Below are 19,039 nucleotides of genomic sequence, written 5' to 3'. Positions count from 1 at the left end.
GCGGATCTGAACTCTCGGTAGTAACAGATTGAGCTTAACTTGCACATTGATTTTATCAAGCCAGGCCAACAGTTGATTTATTTTTAGGCTTGGTTTTGGAAGCAATTGGATTTTGCCCGCATTTTTCCGAATTGAATATTCATGTTAAGATTTTGCATCTCGGAAACGAAAGGAAATTCAAACAGCCTATTGAATATTCGATTGTGAATTGTGAAGCATTCTAATACAACCAATAAAACTACTTTAGAACTCGCTTTGCTAAATATTGCATGATTATAATGTAGTTGAAATATGCTTTTTAAATATATTACGTTTGTATACATAGTATACATTAGTGGGATTTTTTAATAAAAATGATATATATTTTAGGTTGGTAAAGATTTATACTAGACATATAACGCTTGATGCCTTAAAAGCTGAAAGTTTAGGGTCTTTCGATATTAGACCAAAAATATATGCAAATTTATAAACTAGACATTTTTAATTACTTTTATGCCCTGATTCCTACATTTCTTACACTGTAATTACTGGAAATTAATATATTTAATAAAAAACAATGTTTAATGTTACAGGTCCGTGAGTCTGAATCGAGTCCCGGTCAAAGAAGCATTTCCTTAAGATACGAAGGACGCGTGTACCACTACCGCATTAATGAAGACTCCGATGGAAAAGTGAGTGTATGACATTACCTATATTAGTAATTAGCTGCGCCATAGTTAAACCTGAGTTAATTCAGCGTGATGTGCCTAAAACCTCGGTAAACGAACCATATTCAACAATATTTTTTTCATTAGAATCAGTAAATTCTAAGAGTACGAGCTACTGAACCAACAAATCGAAATAAACATCAATTCCTATTTAACTAAAGAGGACCGAGTCTTTTAAATTGTTGGTTTTCATAGTTTTATAAGCGCGGAGATTAGCTTACTTAATTGGAGTTACGTCCCGAAAGTATACGTCGAGTCGCAAACACTGTCTTACAAAGTATGTCTTTTAAAACTACATAAGTACTTGATTGATTGATATATTATAATGAGAATATTTCTAATTTATAGTAGCACGCCTTCATGTTTTAGCTGACGTGCAAAATGTATACTCACACTTACATGCTTTTTTAGAACTAGGTTTACGCGCTGTAATCTGCGTAATTTTAAATAACCATTGCTTTTAATTACAAAAATTAGGCTTTCTTAGATCGCAGTACCAAAGTTTTACACTACACCACACCTTAAAAATATAATAAACATTAAAAACTGTAAAATCGCCTTATTGCTTCATTAAGTCCTAAATGAATATAGGACAAACTTGCAAATGGCTCTATAGCTTGAGCGCTATTAATTTTTATTTATTACTCTCTCGCTGTAAATTAAATGGAACTTGAATAAGCTGTATTGAATACACACTTGAATGAAAAGCTTTTAATTTTGAACCAAGTTTTTATCTCAGTAACATATTTTTGAATTCGTTTGATTAATAAACAAGAGGCCTTTTTAATTATAATAAAAATAAGACATATAAACATTTAATTTGAAATGGTTTTTAACTAGTTGTTACAGGTAAGCGGTTTTTGTGTTATAATTTATTTAGTTGTAGGTGTATTGTGTTATAAATTGTCATATCGGATTGAAATAAATTTTATTTTTGTTTTTCTACTTTTTTATTTTTTTACACTTAAAACTCTTTTCCTTTTCTTCATAAAATCAGTCTTACTCTTAACTTCAGCACTGACGTTAACAAAATGGAAACTTACGTACACGTAACTATGCAGATATCAATATTCCCCCTAAATTCAAATTCTACGAGTATTAAAAAAAAGGCAGGAGTTGAACTCACAGTGGGTGTTTTTAAACTAAAATATTTTTAGTGTTTGCTCTAGTTCAAACTCAACAGCCTATTGGTACTATTGGCGTTCTATAAACTATAAAGTAATTTATTTATGTCAATAACGGACCTGGTGTAGTGTAGTACTAGCACTAATAAAATAGATTTTTACATTACTTATAGTGAACGTTTTAAAAATCGAGTTATGTGCAATCACAAACACTGTAAATATAAGGCTTGATATTAATTACAAGGATTCAATTTAATACCTTGTATACGAAAACGCCCTTAGCTAAGTACCTAGATTAGACGTCGGTAACACGAGGATTGTAGCGTGGATCGAATAAGTCCGTGTGAATCGAGGGGAACGTAAGAAGGGGTCGCGCCTAGTTGAAAGTGCGACCATTACGGTGTCTATGCCTATATGTCTAGATCTCGTTTCATAGAACTCTGATTAATTTATGGCGCAACCCCGTTTAGCATGCTTTAACATTACACGTTTATGAGGTAAATATGTGTATGACATGTGTGTACGAAGTAAACACTACGTTGCGAGGAGTCGTTTTCTATACGACAAATCGTTTTTTTCTTATAAAACTCTACGAATATTAAAAATAAATAAATCAGTGGCGCTACAACCTCTTTAGGTCTTGGCCTCAGATTTCCGAATCTGTTTCATGATCATCTTTAAATCAAATAAGCAACTTTTTGGGTCTAAGACATGTCAGTTTCCTCACTATGTTTTCCTTCTCCGTTCGAGCAAATGTTAAATGCGCATATAGTAAGAAAGTCCATTGGTGCACAGCCGGGGATCGAACCTACGACCTCAGGTATAAGAGTCGCTGTATCCACTAGGCCAACACTGCTCTTATGCTACTACGTATATTACTATTTATAAATTCCGGGCGTTAGTAGTATATAATGGTATATACATACAATATATGAATGTAGATTGTAGGTATATACGTTGAAAGTTGGAGAGTATGTCTTCAAAGCACCCTTTGCTTGTACTATTCAACAAGTTTGTTAAAGTTAATAATTTTAAACTAAAAGCTGTAAGGAAATAATCTCTCAAAAGACTGCTACTAAGCAAAAGTTTCCTCTGAAACTTATAAATATTAATTACAGTACGAAAGCTTAGTATAGTTTCTGAGTAGCTTTGACTATCCAATTACCAATAAGTTTCAAGCAAAGTAGAATTAATTAGTTCGAGAAATCTGACGCAAATTTCTCTTAATTAAGATGTTTACATTATTAGCTGTGTGCTTTCATTAGCCTGAGGGCTGACGCGCTGTAACAAAATAAGCTTTTTATTCCCTCGCAGCTTTTGTATGGCGTGCAGTGGAAGAAGTTTGCCTTAAAAACTTATATACATATGCGTACGTTGCTGAGATTTAAAACAGCTCTGAATGCTCCTGTAGAAATGAGATTTTTATAAACCTACTAAGTTGTAACAGGAAGCTTTTATACGGCAATAAGTTAAATGAAAAGCAGACCTGACTTGGGATAGTGAATATTATTTAAGCCCATAGGATTACATTCGTTTATTATTGATGATTTTAGAGAGAAGGTTAGGACCGCATTAAAATAATTTAATATTTTACATCTTTATATTTTGACCCTAAGTCTACTCCTGCCTTATATAATACCATTACTTTAGGCATTGGGCAACCAAAATTGCTGCTTTAATAAAAAAAATGTGAACTATTACTTTTAGATTACGATAAGGAACGGTGGCGTATATTAATTTAGTTCTTAACACGACAGATAAACTAACAAATATGAGAACATCACCATCTGGAAATAAACATTTATTATATTTACTACTCGTGTATTCTTTCACACTGTGTTCAATTAAAACTTTGACGTGGTGTTGCACAATAAAAATAAATCAACTGACAAAATGTATTTTAGCAACCCTATCAGTCTTTCAATGAAAAACAGTCTAGTTATTTTTGTTTAACCTTTGAATTTACATAGAATAGATACTCTTATATACTTTCTATATAGCTTCGATTTAAAAATATAAAACGTCTGCGATTTCTTTAATGAAAGAATTGTGATGTAGAGTAAAGCTGGAATGTTGGTGGTTTTCCTATTCAACTCACGAACACGATAGCTTCGAGGTATAAGAGAGTATAACTCTCTACATAAGTAATGGAGAATGATGGCACAACAAATATTAATTAATAATTTAACTAATTCGATAGCCTGTCCATATCCGAACTTATTTTGACACTTACTAAGGTGAAGAATCAACCACTTAACAGAATGATCATGGTATCATAAAGCTACACAAAATGAAATATGGATTTGGGATTTTGAATAAAATAGGAATAATGGTATTATTACAGGTGTATGTGACGTCGGAATCCAAATTTGGGACACTAGCAGAACTAGTGCATCACCATTCAGTTCTTGGGGATGGTCTTATCACCCAACTGCTCTACCCTGCGCCGAAGCGAAACAAACCAACTGTGTTTCCCCTGGCGCCACCTGACGAGTGGGAAATTGATCGTACGGATATTGTGATGAAGCACAAGTTAGGCGGTGGCCAGTATGGAGACGTGTATGAAGCGGCGTGGAAGAGGTGTAATATGACCGTGAGTATTTGCTGTCTGACAATCACATTTCTGGTTCTGTTCAGAATTTTTAGAAATACGTGATCTGCCAACCGTGCATATTGTTTGCCGAAGTGGAAATTTTGGCATTTACACCCGAACCAGGGATGGTACTTTAAAAGGGGTATGTAGTAAACCTACTACAGGCTGTATGCTACTTAACCGGGTGAAAAATACCAACTCAATCCAGTTTGAATACCTACAACACGGCTACCCAAGAATTTGAGAGAATTTAGATTTTCAATTTAAGTTTAAATGGCGTATAAAGTGCAACGGGAAACATACATAACACACTCCGTAGATACTTTAATTCAATGTTATTTTATTTTTTGATGTAGTTAACTTTCGATACACTTTGTATATATTTCTTCAAAAACTAAAATTCTCTTTTAAAAATAATCTTTTTGAAAAAATCGTGTACCGCAGCGAATACTGCGTCATTATCTTTAAATTTCGACTTCAGAGACGTTTCTTTAACCGCGGAAATAGGTAGAAATGACTAGGAAGTAGGTCCAATGAATAAGGAGGATGTTCCATCAAATCGAAGTCAGCCTCTTGAATGGCAGCCATCACAACTCTGGACTTGTGTGCGGGGGCAAAATCTTTGGCGCAACAATGCAACTTTAACGAGTTTGCCACGCAGTTGCTAGCATTAGGTAACTTTGTTATTTGTCATGCGTATAAGGTCCCCGTAATAGTTGCTCCATAATAATTTATGGTATTTGATTATTAGCACCCCTTGGGTTTCCTAGAAAAATAGCTTATGGTCGTACCGGCGGATTATTTCTTCGGAGTTGGAGATAATGGTCTCACCCAGTTATAACGGTATAACGGGTTATAACGGTAATGCCATGTTTCGTCCATAGTTTTGAATCAAGCCAAATGACAGTCAATATCTTGCTGTATCAAACCCAAATAGCTTTGTGAAATTCTCAGCCTCGTTTGTTTATACATGTCAGTAAGAATTCTGGCCACTTTTTCATTCCCATATGTAATGGACTCTTCCTATAAAAATCTTCATTAACTCATCTATAAAACAAACATCAAAAAAAAGGACTATCCGCTAAGACATTGTTTTCATCTTTTTAAATATTTTTTTCAGTCACTACAAATGTAGGGCGTGTCGTGCGTCGTTAATAAAAGTTCTTCCTCGCTCACTCAGCTCAGCACACCAACGCATAATCGTAAAATATAGAAGAGTATGTACCCCTCTCAAGTTTTGATATACCAGCTCCGTAGTAAAAAAAATCAAGCAAAGATTACGGCGCGGAGTTCAGTTTTGTATATTTTTAATATCACGTTCTGACACGACGCAAAAGATTATTTTTTTTTAAACAAAAGGGATTATTATTATATCTAATTTCTGGTCTGTGTCTGCCAGTATTTTTTTTTTTTCAAGGAGAATGTATCGCATTAACACTTTTTATTGAATACCCCTCGTATATGTGAATGTTAAGAGTCAAATATTGGCCACTGGAACAAAGTTTTAAACTAGGCACTAAAGAAATTGAATAATGACTCCGTCATTTGTATAAAATCTTTATAATAATTGTATTGTTCTAATGGGACCCTTTATTCAACAGGTCGCAGTTAAAACCCTAAAGGACGATACTATGGCTCTTAAAGACTTTCTCGAAGAGGCCGCCATTATGAAAGAGATGAGACACCCGAATTTGGTCCAACTTTTGGGAGTCTGCACACGTGAACCACCCTTCTACATCATCACAGAATTCATGAGTAGGGGAAATCTCCTTGATTATCTTCGTACGGGAAACAGAGACCATATAGATGCTGTGGTACTCATGTACATGGCCACGCAGATCGCTTCGGGTATGAGTTATCTCGAAAGCCGATCTTTCATTCACAGGTAAATAGGCGTAATATATTGGTTTTATGGTAAAATAAATAACTTGAGCTCTCTTTTGTTTTCTCTGAATTGCTGTATATATTATATAATTTGGGCTGCTGTACATACTACAATTATATCTAAAAAATAAAACCATTGATAAAAAGTTGATAAGGTGAGAATGTAAAACGGACGTAATATGACATATGACTTCACATGTTAATAGATCACGTAGACCCGTAGACTTCAACGGAGCATATACTAATTTCGTCTTTCGTAAATTCTCACTACGAATTCTTAATCATTTTAGAGACTTGGCGGCCCGCAACTGTCTCGTTGGTGAGAATCACCTAGTGAAGGTGGCCGATTTTGGTTTGGCGCGTCTCATGCGTGACGATACATACACTGCCCACGCTGGTGCCAAATTCCCTATTAAATGGACAGCTCCAGAGGGCCTGGCGTACAACACGTTCAGCACCAAATCTGATGTTTGGGCTTTTGGTATACTTCTATGGGAGATTGCGACGTACGGAATGTCACCGTACCCCGGCGTCGACTTGGCTGATGTCTACCACATGCTTGAGAAGGTATAATTTTCATTCGCAATATTTTATTCTGCTACGATAGTTCGTGATTTGTATTGAAATTGTTTTGTTAATAGTATTTTTATAAACAATAACGATATTAAATCCCAAAAATATTACGTATTAATCAATATATATCTAAAGGAAAGACAAAAGCTATCAGTAAAACTGCCTATTTGAAATTGCTTTGTTTTTAAAAATGGCGCACTTGGTTGTGTAGGAAAAATATTCTTGTAGGGCTTTTAGTCACGCTCTATCATGGCGTGAACTGATTGGTTAAAAATGATAAGACAGCTGCAGTTCAGCCCTTGTCGTATGCCTGTCTAGTGCCGTAATAAACAATTTTAATTAAGTTTTTTTTTAATTAGGGCTTGGTAATGCAAAATAATCTACGTAATGTTTGTTCACAAACTTATCGGAAACTAAAAGTCGAGTCGAAATCTCAACTTACGTGCACGTTATTATAAATTGGTGCAGTTTTTTGAGATCCACGCATATTTTGGTATAAATATAGGTAAATAATAAATGATTTATTTAACAGGTCAGTTTATATTGACATTCGGTTTAATTTATTTAAAAAATATATATATATTTACGCATAACCATGTAAATTCATATCCTACTTTATATAATTCTGAATACTTCAATTCATTAAGGAAATACAGAAATATTATCATAATATTTCCTGGGAAACTAAAACAAAGTTAAAAATGGAATAACCATAAATAAAAAGAACCAAATATGGTTCACACCGTTTAAGGTTCAAGTTTCAAAACAAATTCGACTTTTTGCATTTCGTGTGAAATATAACTTCATCGTTTGTTAAACAATGATGTAAGCGTTTAGTATTACAAACAATACAGAGCGATTACAAAATTTAACTCAACCGTAATTATTTTAACCTATACACTAACTTTAGATATCCATCTGTAAGATTATAAGATTAACAATGAGATGCTTCCGTGCACAAATGTTTCTTGCAAAGCGCGCATTGTGGTCTCGTTACGGCGATTCGGGAGAATATTTCGGACGCAGACAGTTCCTTGCTAAGCTTGCTACACATTGAGTATGAAACGGTTTTCTTCGAAAAATCCTTCGCTGGTACACACGTCCGGGCTCTTACTGGACCGATTTCTTGTCCGGTTTCAACTAGAAAAGATTATATGTAAAAATGTATATACTGTTGAATGCAATTTAATTTATATACATACCTAATTTTGCCGATTCTGAAGTGATTACGATGCATAGAAACGCCATTCCGGGGATATAACAGTCGATGTTTGGCACCTGTTGACATACAATTTATTTCCTTTTTGGTGATGTATTTTTTATTGACTGATTGCGATTTCTCATCTTTAAAAAATCAAGTATACAAAGTAAGCCAATTAAAAATATCTTCATGCTACAATACATCTACTATTTATTTTAGAAGTAGTTTTATGTACAGTAAATTAGAGACTAAAATAAGATACTTAATTTCTTGTTGCTTTTCATTTTTAACAGCTTTATGAAATCGGCACTTAATTTACAAGGTAGGGAAATGTTATTAATTAAGAAAACCCTAAACTGACTGGTCAATATTTAATACAGTGTATAACCGTGGTAAGAACCAAGTCGAATATATTTAATATAAATATTCCTTACCGTAATATTAGCATAATCGGGGTGATCAGGATCCCAACAACCGGGATGGTCGAAAGACAGGCAATTGTAACATTGAATGCCTTTAGCGGTCGGTGTTAAAAACTTTTTCGGCTTGCCTTTCTTGTGCTTACCTTAAATAATATAAGATTTCGTGCATTTCATATATTATAATTAAACTCTTCAAATAGTTCTCAACTGCTTTGTATTTTATAAAATCGGTTGTTGGATCGATATAGTTATGATTAATAATTAATAAAATCTCACCATTCACAGCCATTGAGATGAGTAGAAAGTAAATAATAGAATTTTTCAACACTGACATTTTCACCAGTACACCTCAAGTTCCAAGCCTCGAATGGATTAAAAACTGTATCGCGGTGCGTTTATACGAACGTAGGATGACGAGTGCCTTCATAAATGCCTATACATGCTGATTTATTTTTATCGCGTCAGTCTTCGTTTGTTTTATACAATTTCTCGGCTTCAATAATATTATTAGTTTATAGCTACGCATTCCCATACATGTAAGAATCACTGAAACGCTTTATAGGGTTTGCTTTCAGATGTTGACATGTTTTTAATTTAGATAGGTTTCGACTTTTTTGGATTTCAGACACTCCATCTCCTTTTGTCACGATTATTTCATTTACGAGCATGTTTGTTCAACTATGGTATATTGGCTGCATCGGGTCGCGGATATAACTAATTAAAACATATATATTTACTATGTTGAAATAGGGAAAATCAATTATATATAAATTACTATAGTAGTATAATCATTTGTTTTTAAACTGAACTTAAACTAATTTTATCGAGTTTAAACGATCCGCACACCATGTATGTACGTTATTTACATACATAGAAATTGTATATTTGTTATCAATATCGCAATTTCATTTGATAAACTATATGAAATTTGTATACAAATTATTGTTGTTTAAAGAGAATGCGGTTTCAATGGTAATGTAAACAACATTTTAACAGTTGTGTTGAATTATAGTAAATATTCTTTAAAGTCTTTATTTAGAGCATATAAGAATTTTTTTAATATATTGTTATATTTAAATATTTATTTAACACTAAATATTTTAGTTAATAGGGTTTAGGTTTCACAAATACGTTCTAATCATTTATAAATTTAGAGAATTATTGTCTGATCTGTTTCCGCCGTTAATATTTTTTAAGGGATCATCGATCTTAGCTATTAGCAAGTTTTGAATTAACATTTGTCGTTAGGTCACAATAAATTTTGTTTTTACAACAAACAATAACTTTAACCCGATTGTTTATAAAAAAATTGCTAATAATTAGAATTATTTTTTTAATGAAATATGTAGCTGAATTACAAATCCTTCTCTTCATCACAGGTTAAGCATAATTTAAAAGAAAGAAATGAAACGCTTCTTTTATTTTAAATACGGCAATTAAACATAAATTTTTTTTACAATTCTGGTCTAATTTTCCAGGTTTTTATAAATGTGTGGGCCAATCAATTTATTTCGTTTTCCCCTATGATCCATAGGGCTACCGCATGGAATGCCCTCCCGGATGCCCAGCGGCTGTTTACGAGCTGATGCGTGGATGCTGGCAGTGGAATGCATCCGATCGCCCATCATTCCGCGAAATCCACCACGCCCTGGAGCATATGTTCCAAGATAATTCTATTACTGAGGGTGAGTTTTTTTTAAGTTAACACATGTATTAACAATGCCTGTACGCTAAAATAACGAAATTGAATACTGTGTATGTAAGTAGGATGCGCCGTCACAAAGAAATTTTTTTTTAACTTAACGTGACACTAGTGTAGATTTAATAATAACTAGCTGGCCCGGCGAACATCGTACCGCCTAACAGTCGATTCTTTATTTTTTTTAATACTTATTCTGCTATTCGGGACACCGGTCTAGCTAGTAAGATAAAAAAAAGAAAGTTGATAATACAACAAATACATTATGTCAAAAAATAAAAATTTACCTTCCCGGAACCCTTCCACTAACACTTTAACTTTATGATATGGTATTAAAGTTCAAATTGCCTTTAAATAATATTACGAATATTTTGTATGGGAATATAGAAAAGTGTTGTTTTTAGACTTTTTCACTCAATTTTTTTTAATTTTTCTCTCCGTAAGAACCATCCTCGTACTTCAAGGAATATTATAAAAAAAGAATCAGACCAATCGGGCAAGCCGTTTTCATGTTATGTCGTGACAATGGAAAACGGGTTTCATTTTTATATAGATAGATAATAATAAAACATAAACCACGTTTACCCTGGTTACCATTTTTACAAGAAAAATCGTACTAAGAACGTCTTTGGTAAATAAGTATATAATTTTCTTTATTTTTTTAGGCATGCATAAGTACAAAACATAAACCATGTTTACCCTGGTTACTATTTTTACATGTAAATAACGTCTTCGGTCATTTTCTATATTTTTCATATACTTTTTCTACATCAATATAACGCATATTAGAACAAAGTCTACCAGACTTGAGCTTGTACACAAACTATTTGTTTTAAGTGTGGTGATACCTCTTGGGCCTTTAACCATTCCATAAACGATTGTTTTATTTATATAAGCACATTTAAAGCAAATATTTTTTCAGAAGTGGAAAAACAGCTTCAGGAGGGATGTACAGGAACGCCTCATATGTCGTTGAAGAAGGCTAGTAGCATCGGGGCGCAGACATCAGGCGATCGTGGCGTTCAAATGCGTCGCCCGACTAACAGGCGCGGCAAGCAGGCACCTCAGCCACCCAAACGTACCAGGTAAACATAAATTATTTAAATGCTTTAGGGATGTCGTATTTTAAAAGTGTCGCAATACACACTACACAGATGTATTGGCCTGATTAAATTGTAATGTTTCTTTATAGGCAAGTAGGTTTTCCGTGTCTGACATACGCCGTCGACTTTGTGGGTTGAAGCATGGCGATTTCTTCTCGATGTTTTCCTTCACCGTACCACCGGGTGTACGCGCACATAAAAGTCCATTTGTGGTTGAACGTTTGCACGTTGAAGCCACGAGGTCAACACTACTTTAAGTGTGTGATACACATTGATTTTTGTCAATAGAAGACCTTCCACTTTTGTTTTGAAAAGTAGAAAGTGTCAGGAAAGTAACTTGTTATACAGGTCACCCTAATGCAAGTATGAAAAAATAATAAAAACACTAAATTTATATCACAATTACACAAAACAGGAGAAAAATAAGATTAAATAAATACTGCTAAAAGCAGTTTCTTCAAATTAAAAAAAGCACCCCATTAAAAAAACACAATAAAGAAAACAATCTTTTTTTGTAAACCCATTGTGGTTGACTTAATATGACGTAGCATGATGCTGACCAATCATATTCAAACGAAACGTCGGGCTCCGTTGTGATTGGTCAACAGCATCTAGTCCAACGATGACACGTGACATAATACGTCATATTACGTTTGACACAATATATAAACAATTATTAATTGTAATTATCCCCTTTTCAGTTTGTTGTCATCATGCAGCTCATTTCGCGAGTCGCAGTATGCAACCGAGGAGCAAACTCACGACGATGGGCTGGCTTCTTTCAATGGTAAGTTTTTGTCTAACCTTATACCACCTTAACAAATGGCTTGTTTAGTGCCATCTGCCCTTTTAGGGTTTCGGATTTATGGAATAAGCTTTCTGTCATATAGAGCATCTAAATAATCATCATCATCACATCATCATCTAAATAATATATATTTTTGTATGCAATAATAATATTTTTAATTTATCTGACGATACAGTCCGTTGATTAATGTCTTAGTAACAATATTTGAGTTTTAGTTAAGTAATACAAAAAAAGTAAAGAAGTTATTGTAAAGTAAGTTTATTTAATAAATTGTTCAATTAGTACAAAAAATTACAAGGAAATTATGTATGCTATTGTCGGCATCTTGTGTGTTAGCTTATCATATTTTATAGATTTTTGTGAGTGAATACGGAGTTGGCGGTGGTAATACAAGTACTAGTAATAACATCACTGTGAAGAATGTTAGAGACACTAAACGAGTGCGGAATTAAACGTTAAAAACTATATCGAAAATATTATAATTTCTATTCAAATACGTGTCTAAAAAATTATCTATTATTTAATTTGGTTATTGTAGCTGATTTTGATTAAAAGTGGTTTGTATATCTGTGGGCTGGGAATTTTCTAGAACTATATACAAACTAGCTGACCCGGCAAATTGTGTTATGCTATATAAAGATTATTACAGTATTAATGTCACTAATAAATGGACGTTGGTTTAAAAATTTAAAAAACTCCAATAAAAGAATTGCCCAAACCAACTCGAACTGATTATACACATGTTTTGGTGAAATAAACAAGAACTATATAGATTGAGATATTCTTTTACCCATATGTTGAAGACTTTCCTATGTCAACCTTGTATAAAAAAGTTTACAGATCACACAAGTAGAAAGCACAATTTTTACACTGTATCATTTGCATAGTATAGAAATTGTTCATTTGTAGTTTTAGTACCGTACGAGGCATGCCTTTTAAGTTCTGTCGTTTCCATATTTTCCGGCAACTTTGAATTTGGACCTGTACTATATTCGAATGTGTTTACATTTTGAATCTCAAAACAGTTAAAAGTATTAGGATTAATGCTATTGTTTAGTCACAGCGTCGATTTGAATCTGTCAAGTTGCGTACGAAAATGAATCTTTCTAAGGAAAATGTTCGTGCAATAATTTTCTACAACTTTAGAAGAGGCCTGACACGGCTTCAGTGTTTTTCAGAGCTAATATCTGTGTTCAGTGATGAAGCCCCATGTCTACGGAGTGTCGAACGCTGGTATTTAGAATTCCAGCCTGGACATACTAGTATTAGTGACCAATCTAGCGAAGGACGCCCAAAATCCGCCTTCACTGAAGAAAACATCATTGCTGTGAGACAACTAATTCTCGAAGATTGTCATGTTACGTATCGAGAGATAGAGGCTCTATTAGGCATCTCAGGGACAACCATTCAGAAGATCTTGCATGAAACGCTTGGTGTGAGAAAGCTAGTTTGCCGTTGGATACCGCATCTGCTTTCCGACGATCACAAGGCGGCCCGCGTCAGATGGTGTAAGAAAACTCTGCAAAGGTTCAACCGAAGAGAGTCAAATCACGTCTACGACATCATCAATGATGCCGAATCTTGGATCTATGCCTACGATCCTGATTCCATACAACAATCTACAATCTGGGTCTTTCAAGACGAGCCACAGCCGACTAAACTCGTTCGTTCTCAAAGCACTTCAAAGAAGATGGTGGCCACGTTCGTTAGAAAAACCGGCCATGTTGCGACTATTGCACTTGAAGATCGTAGAACAGTTAACGCAGAGTGGTATACCACAGTTTGTTTACCACAAGTCATCGCCAAACTTCGAAAATCTAACTTAAAGCGGCGCATCACCCTGCACCACGACAACGCAAGCTCACACAGCGCTCGTCAAACAATTCAGTATTTGAAGCAGAAAAAAGTAGAAATTCTTGACCATCCTCCATACAGTCCTGACCTAAGCCCTAACGATTTCTTTACATTTCAAAAAATTAAGAAAAGTCTTCGTGGTCAAAGGTTCCAGTCCGGAGAAGAAGCAGTCGACGCTTTCAAGTCAGCCATTTTGAACACCTCCACTTTAGAGTGGAATTAATGTTATAATAACTGGTTTAAGCGAATGGAAAAGTGTATTAAGCTACGTGGTCAATACTTTGAAAAACAATAAAAAGTACTATAAGGTTCTAGTTGTGTTTTTTTCTGCAAACGACAGAACTTAAAAGGCATGCCTCGTATCATGTATAGTGAGAAGGGTATTTTTAATAAATTATATCGAATCTTTATGACTGATTCTATACTTGAGGTATAATTGGTATCGGTAGAGACAGAAGGCTGATCCTTAAACATCTCAATGCAAGCTGCAGGAACCTCGCCCCATGCGTTTTTTGAGTGAAAGAAATGAAGAATGCCTTTTTGCGAAGTGTGGTATTTTTTTTTCAATGTGACGTTATATATTCGTCTTGGTGTATTAATTAAATTAAATATTTCGAAATTCCTATTAACAAAGACAATCTTTAATCGCGTTACAACCATGGTTTCCTCAGAGTTGTATATCTGTTTCTTGATCATTAATTTCTTATTAGGCAATTAGATGATCAGCTGTACTGTTCCTGACGCTCACCTATTTTTTATCTTAGGCACGTCGATTTCCTCTTTAATAAAAGTAATAAAAGTCAATTAATAGGAAGCTGTTTTTCGAACGCAGTCGTCGTTGACAGTCGCACACTTAAGCCAATGCGATAACACTGTTCTTAATATATAAACTAGATGGTCTTATACTAATCGCGGGTCTGTACAAGTTTCACCTATACTTAGTAGAGGCGTAGAGGCTACTGAAAATGATTACCGTCTCTACATTTTGTAATTAAATTAGTAGGTTTTATATTTTTCTTGATTAACGTATACGAACTTAACTAATATGTGTATAATGTAACTTTTATCTAAATATGTATTTCAACGTGCCCGACTTAATAAAACGTGAAGTAATGTTTTCTCTATGCAACACATGTCCACGTTTTATATTATGGCTGATTGAGACAGAGCATATAGGCTATGTATTATTTAAATTACCTAATGGCAATCAAGGCAATCATTGAACACGATCATTTACATAACGTCATATATTTTATAAAATTATCGATTTGTCGATCATTATGATCATACGCCTATTTTGTCTCCTTTTTTGACGCCATTGGATGCAATTTAGGGTTGAGAATATACCTCTATATGTATTTATTTTTATTTTAAGAACCGCTTTTGCTATTGGCTGTATATTACCTTTATTTTTGCGGATTGTCTTGCCAGAGCGACTTCAGAGCAAGCAATGCAATTTGCCATATTTATAATTATTATTTCATGTATGCCTCATGTTATTATAAGCATTATAATAAGATATATTTAATATATGCATCTTTTAAACTAGCATTTTTGTCTTTGTCCGCTCGCTCAGGTGTATAGCGATAGGGTCAAACATTTTGTAAGTATACGCAATGGGTAGCAATGATTTTGCCTTGTGGTTCAATCTACTTATGTATTTTACATCTTTTAATAAAGGTTGACGCATTAATGTTTTTTTATTATTAAAGTGTAATGGGATTATTCATGTACATACTTTAATTATATGTTGAATATTTCGCAACAAATGATTCTATTCGTAAAATTGTATAATGCAATACTTTAATGAAGCCTTATATCAACGCTTTAATGATAGAAAAATATTTTATAGTGGTGCGTCAACCTCTATATATTTATATAAATAATAATTATAAATGTTCTAATTAGTTGAATGAAAATATTTTTACGTATTAAATTTGCCTTGTGTCAAGTGCCATGTACGATATAAAAGAATTGGCGTATATATACATATTATAGTTGCAAAATGTTACATTCTTGGATACAAATTTACCTATTGAGAATGTTTTTAATTTTTTATCATAAACATTGAGAATGTTTTTAATTTTTTATCAAAAACATATCTCTATAATATATGCGTTATTACGCCTTATAAGAAATTAAATGTCCTTGACACTTGGCGTTGCGAAGTTTCGGTTCGGTTTAATTTTGCTAAAACCTATCTAGAGGTCGCTTCTGATCCTATATCTTTCGTTTCTTCTCATAGAGTTGCGTGACTTTTGATTCATTTTATTCTAATGTTTATGGATGGGGTGTGAGGTGCTTTTAGGTCGATTTACACAATGATTATAGGAATGAATGTTCAATTACACGAAATGTCATGTGTAAGTTGCCCTTACTAGTCTTTTCGTTGTCTATTAGCCGTAGGTGCTGCTTTTTATATTGTTTCCATAGATTGTGTTATGTTTTTAGAAACCTATTCAGGATTTTTTTTTCATATTTAGTATCCATTAATCGTAGTTGTATCGTATTTTCAGAATACTGTCATTTTTTCAGATATTTGTAGATAACACGTTGTGTAATTTTTAGTGTTCGTGCAATCATTTCGAAGTCATATCACGTTCATTTCATATCTGGTTACTCGAGGGACAAGTTTTCTCGTGGTGGCTGTCAAAAATGACAGTTGACACTTATAATTGACATTTGACAAATGCTCTTGAATTTAGGTGGGGGTCGGGTTGGGGCTCGTGAGGCGTCATCGGAGGGGTCTTTGGCAGAAGCAACTCCAGATACTGATGAGTCAGCGGGCGCTGTAGGCATGAGCTTGGGGGCATCGGAACATCGTCACAGGCCGAAGCGTCGCCACCACGGCCATGGCCCTTCACATCAACATCAGACATCGCATGACGTCCCTAAGGTTATTCGCCTGGTTTTATGTTTTATTTTTGTTATAAAATGGTTAGTAAAGTAATCTTTTTTTTTTAGTTTCATAGAACCAAATAGTCGGTTTGTCTAGCCAGAAAGATCAGAAGGTCGTAAGAAGTTGCGATTTTATTTATGTAAAATCATTTGTTTTCTAAATAATACAGTAATTTCTCTTTAAAATATTTATGTAGTGAAATTATTTTGAATAACAATAAAAACAATTTTTTACATTTTGTTTTAATATTTTATCAGTAATGATTTGCGTTAACTTTAATCTAGATAGCAATTGAAGTAATTTATTTTTTAAGATCGTCTTCTACAGCCTACAAATTTGTTACTTGTATAAAATATATGGTTGTGTGCGTCTATACTTAGCAGTCTGTACGTAGTAAATGGTATAGTTTGAATCCTATTTTATTGGCCTTATTTATTATGAATATTTGAAATAGATACATAGGTAGTACAGGGCTAACATAAAAATCTTGACTATTACAGCAGGGTGTACAAGTAGCAGCGCTTGAAGTTCAGAACGTGAAACGCGCAATAAATCGCTACGGAACACTTCCGAAAGGCGCTCGCATCGGAGCCTATTTGGAGTCGCTTCGTCAAAGTGGCGCCCCCTGCGCTCCGAGCTCGCCTCGCGAACCCCATCAAGATGAAGCTAGATCTCTATCGCCTAAAACTGCCAGATCTCAACCCCACATGATACGATCAAATTCTTCGGGAGGTGTAACTGCCCCTACGCCGGCTTCGCCCAGAGCGGCGCGCGCGGCTCCCCCTCTTAGATCATTCACCAACAGTCCTATCAAACCCCGACCAAGGCTTGCTGAATTAGAGTTTCCCCCTCCTCCCCCAGACCTTCCCCCTCCGCCCGAAGATACACCGCAACCACCCCCACCGCCCCCACCACCAGATTGCTGCAACGCCGGCACCGACACGGCGGACAGACTAGAAACACCCACCGAAATGGAAGAAAAACCAGCAAAACAAATCATGAAGGAAATGCTCGAACTGAAGCTGGTCGCGGAAATCAAAGAGCGCGCCGACAAGAAGAAGCAGAAACTCAAGGAATCACCCCCTCATGAAATCCTCGAGATGCACACATCGTTCGGTGACCCTGTCACGAGATTAGTCTCCGAATTGTCGGAGAGCTTAAACATGGAAGCCCTCCGAAAGGGTGACAAGAAAGAGTCCAAACCCGAGACAAAAGAAAAGGTCTCCCCAATTGATCTCAAAGCGAGTCTCAGGAAGACATCGTACAACAATAATATTGACAAAAAACCTGGTCTCGACACTAAGACCAACACAGACTTCAAGTCGCAACTTAAAAAGGTTGAGACCAACAGAGTAAACAATACAAAGGAATCAGACGAATCTGGCAGATCCATAATCGATTTCAAATCACGTTTGCGGAAAGTCGACAGCACTTCGCCTTCTACTAACGGCCAACTAAAGAAAGTTGAGAATTCTCCGGAAGATTCTAGAAAAGATCTTTCGAGTAAAAGTGATGATTCTGATAAGAAGAGGTCCGAGAGTGGATCTTTAGATACGAGTGGTGGTGATGAAGATGATAAACGCCGTAGCACGGGCAGCATAAGTAGCCTTAAGAAGCTATGGGAGAATAAAGAGAGTGATGAACGCTTGAGTCCTAAAATGAAGCCAAAAGATGAGATAGAAGATGGATCTCCTGATGATAGGTCAGGGCTAGGCCGATGTGGAAGTTTGCAAACTCGGCGTGATGATAAGCCAGCGGTGGCTAGTAAGCCGTCCATACGTGGTCGGCCTTTGGGGAAAGGTGGTATTTATGCCACCCCTTTGTCTGCAAATGCAGACAGTGAGGATAACGACTCTCTTGCTGCGTTAAGAATGTCTTTGGAATGCTGCACGAATGAGGTAAAGTTTTTGAACTTTGAAATAATTGTCAATATTATTGGTGTTAGACATCATCCCTGAGGTCGTAGGTTCGAACCCCGGCTGTGCATCAATGGACTTTCTTTCCATGAGCGCTTTAAACATTCGCTCGAACGGTGAAGAAAAACATCGTGAGGAAACCGTCTTGCCTTAGACCCAAAATGTCAACGGCGTGCGTCAGGCACAGAAGGCTGATCACCTACTTGCCTTTTACATTACCAATGGTCATGAAACAGATACAGAAATCTGAGGCCCA

The 19,039-nt window shown here is 35.1% G+C and overlaps 2 protein-coding genes across 5 annotated transcripts in view; one reads left to right on the top strand and one right to left on the bottom strand.

The window, feature by feature from the left end:
- Window positions 1-19,039, top strand: part of LOC125062292 (tyrosine-protein kinase Abl) — a 39,354-nt gene that overhangs the window by 19,076 nt on the left and 1,239 nt on the right. For 3 of the 4 annotated variants that reach the window (XM_047668099.1, XM_047668097.1, XM_047668100.1), the window contains exons 5-13: window positions 573-671; window positions 4,176-4,424; window positions 6,026-6,309; window positions 6,599-6,875; window positions 10,039-10,189; window positions 11,126-11,288; window positions 12,008-12,093; window positions 16,674-16,864; window positions 17,368-18,765. In XM_047668099.1, coding sequence (XP_047524055.1) covers window positions 573-671; window positions 4,176-4,424; window positions 6,026-6,309; window positions 6,599-6,875; window positions 10,039-10,189; window positions 11,126-11,288; window positions 12,008-12,093; window positions 16,674-16,864; window positions 17,368-18,765 — 2,898 coding nt within the window. The remainder of the gene's footprint in view (window positions 1-572; window positions 672-4,175; window positions 4,425-6,025; window positions 6,310-6,598; window positions 6,876-10,038; window positions 10,190-11,125; window positions 11,289-12,007; window positions 12,094-16,673; window positions 16,865-17,367; window positions 18,766-19,039) is intronic. The other variant, XM_047668098.1, reaches the window with a different exon arrangement.
- Window positions 7,436-8,912, bottom strand: LOC125062294. Its single transcript, XM_047668101.1, has 4 exons — window positions 8,781-8,912; window positions 8,517-8,647; window positions 8,084-8,159; window positions 7,436-8,021 (listed from the first exon to the last, which is right to left on the bottom strand). The coding sequence occupies exons 1-4, from the start codon at window positions 8,836-8,838 to the stop codon at window positions 7,816-7,818; spliced, it is 471 nt and encodes a 156-aa protein (XP_047524057.1). The 5' UTR covers window positions 8,839-8,912; the 3' UTR covers window positions 7,436-7,815.

This window comes from Pieris napi, chromosome Z, assembly GCF_905475465.1.
Source record: "Pieris napi chromosome Z, ilPieNapi1.2, whole genome shotgun sequence".
NCBI lineage: Eukaryota > Metazoa > Arthropoda > Insecta > Lepidoptera > Pieridae > Pieris > Pieris napi.
The sequence above is the reverse complement of the archived record's forward strand: the minus strand, read 5'-3'. Positions and strand labels throughout refer to the sequence as shown.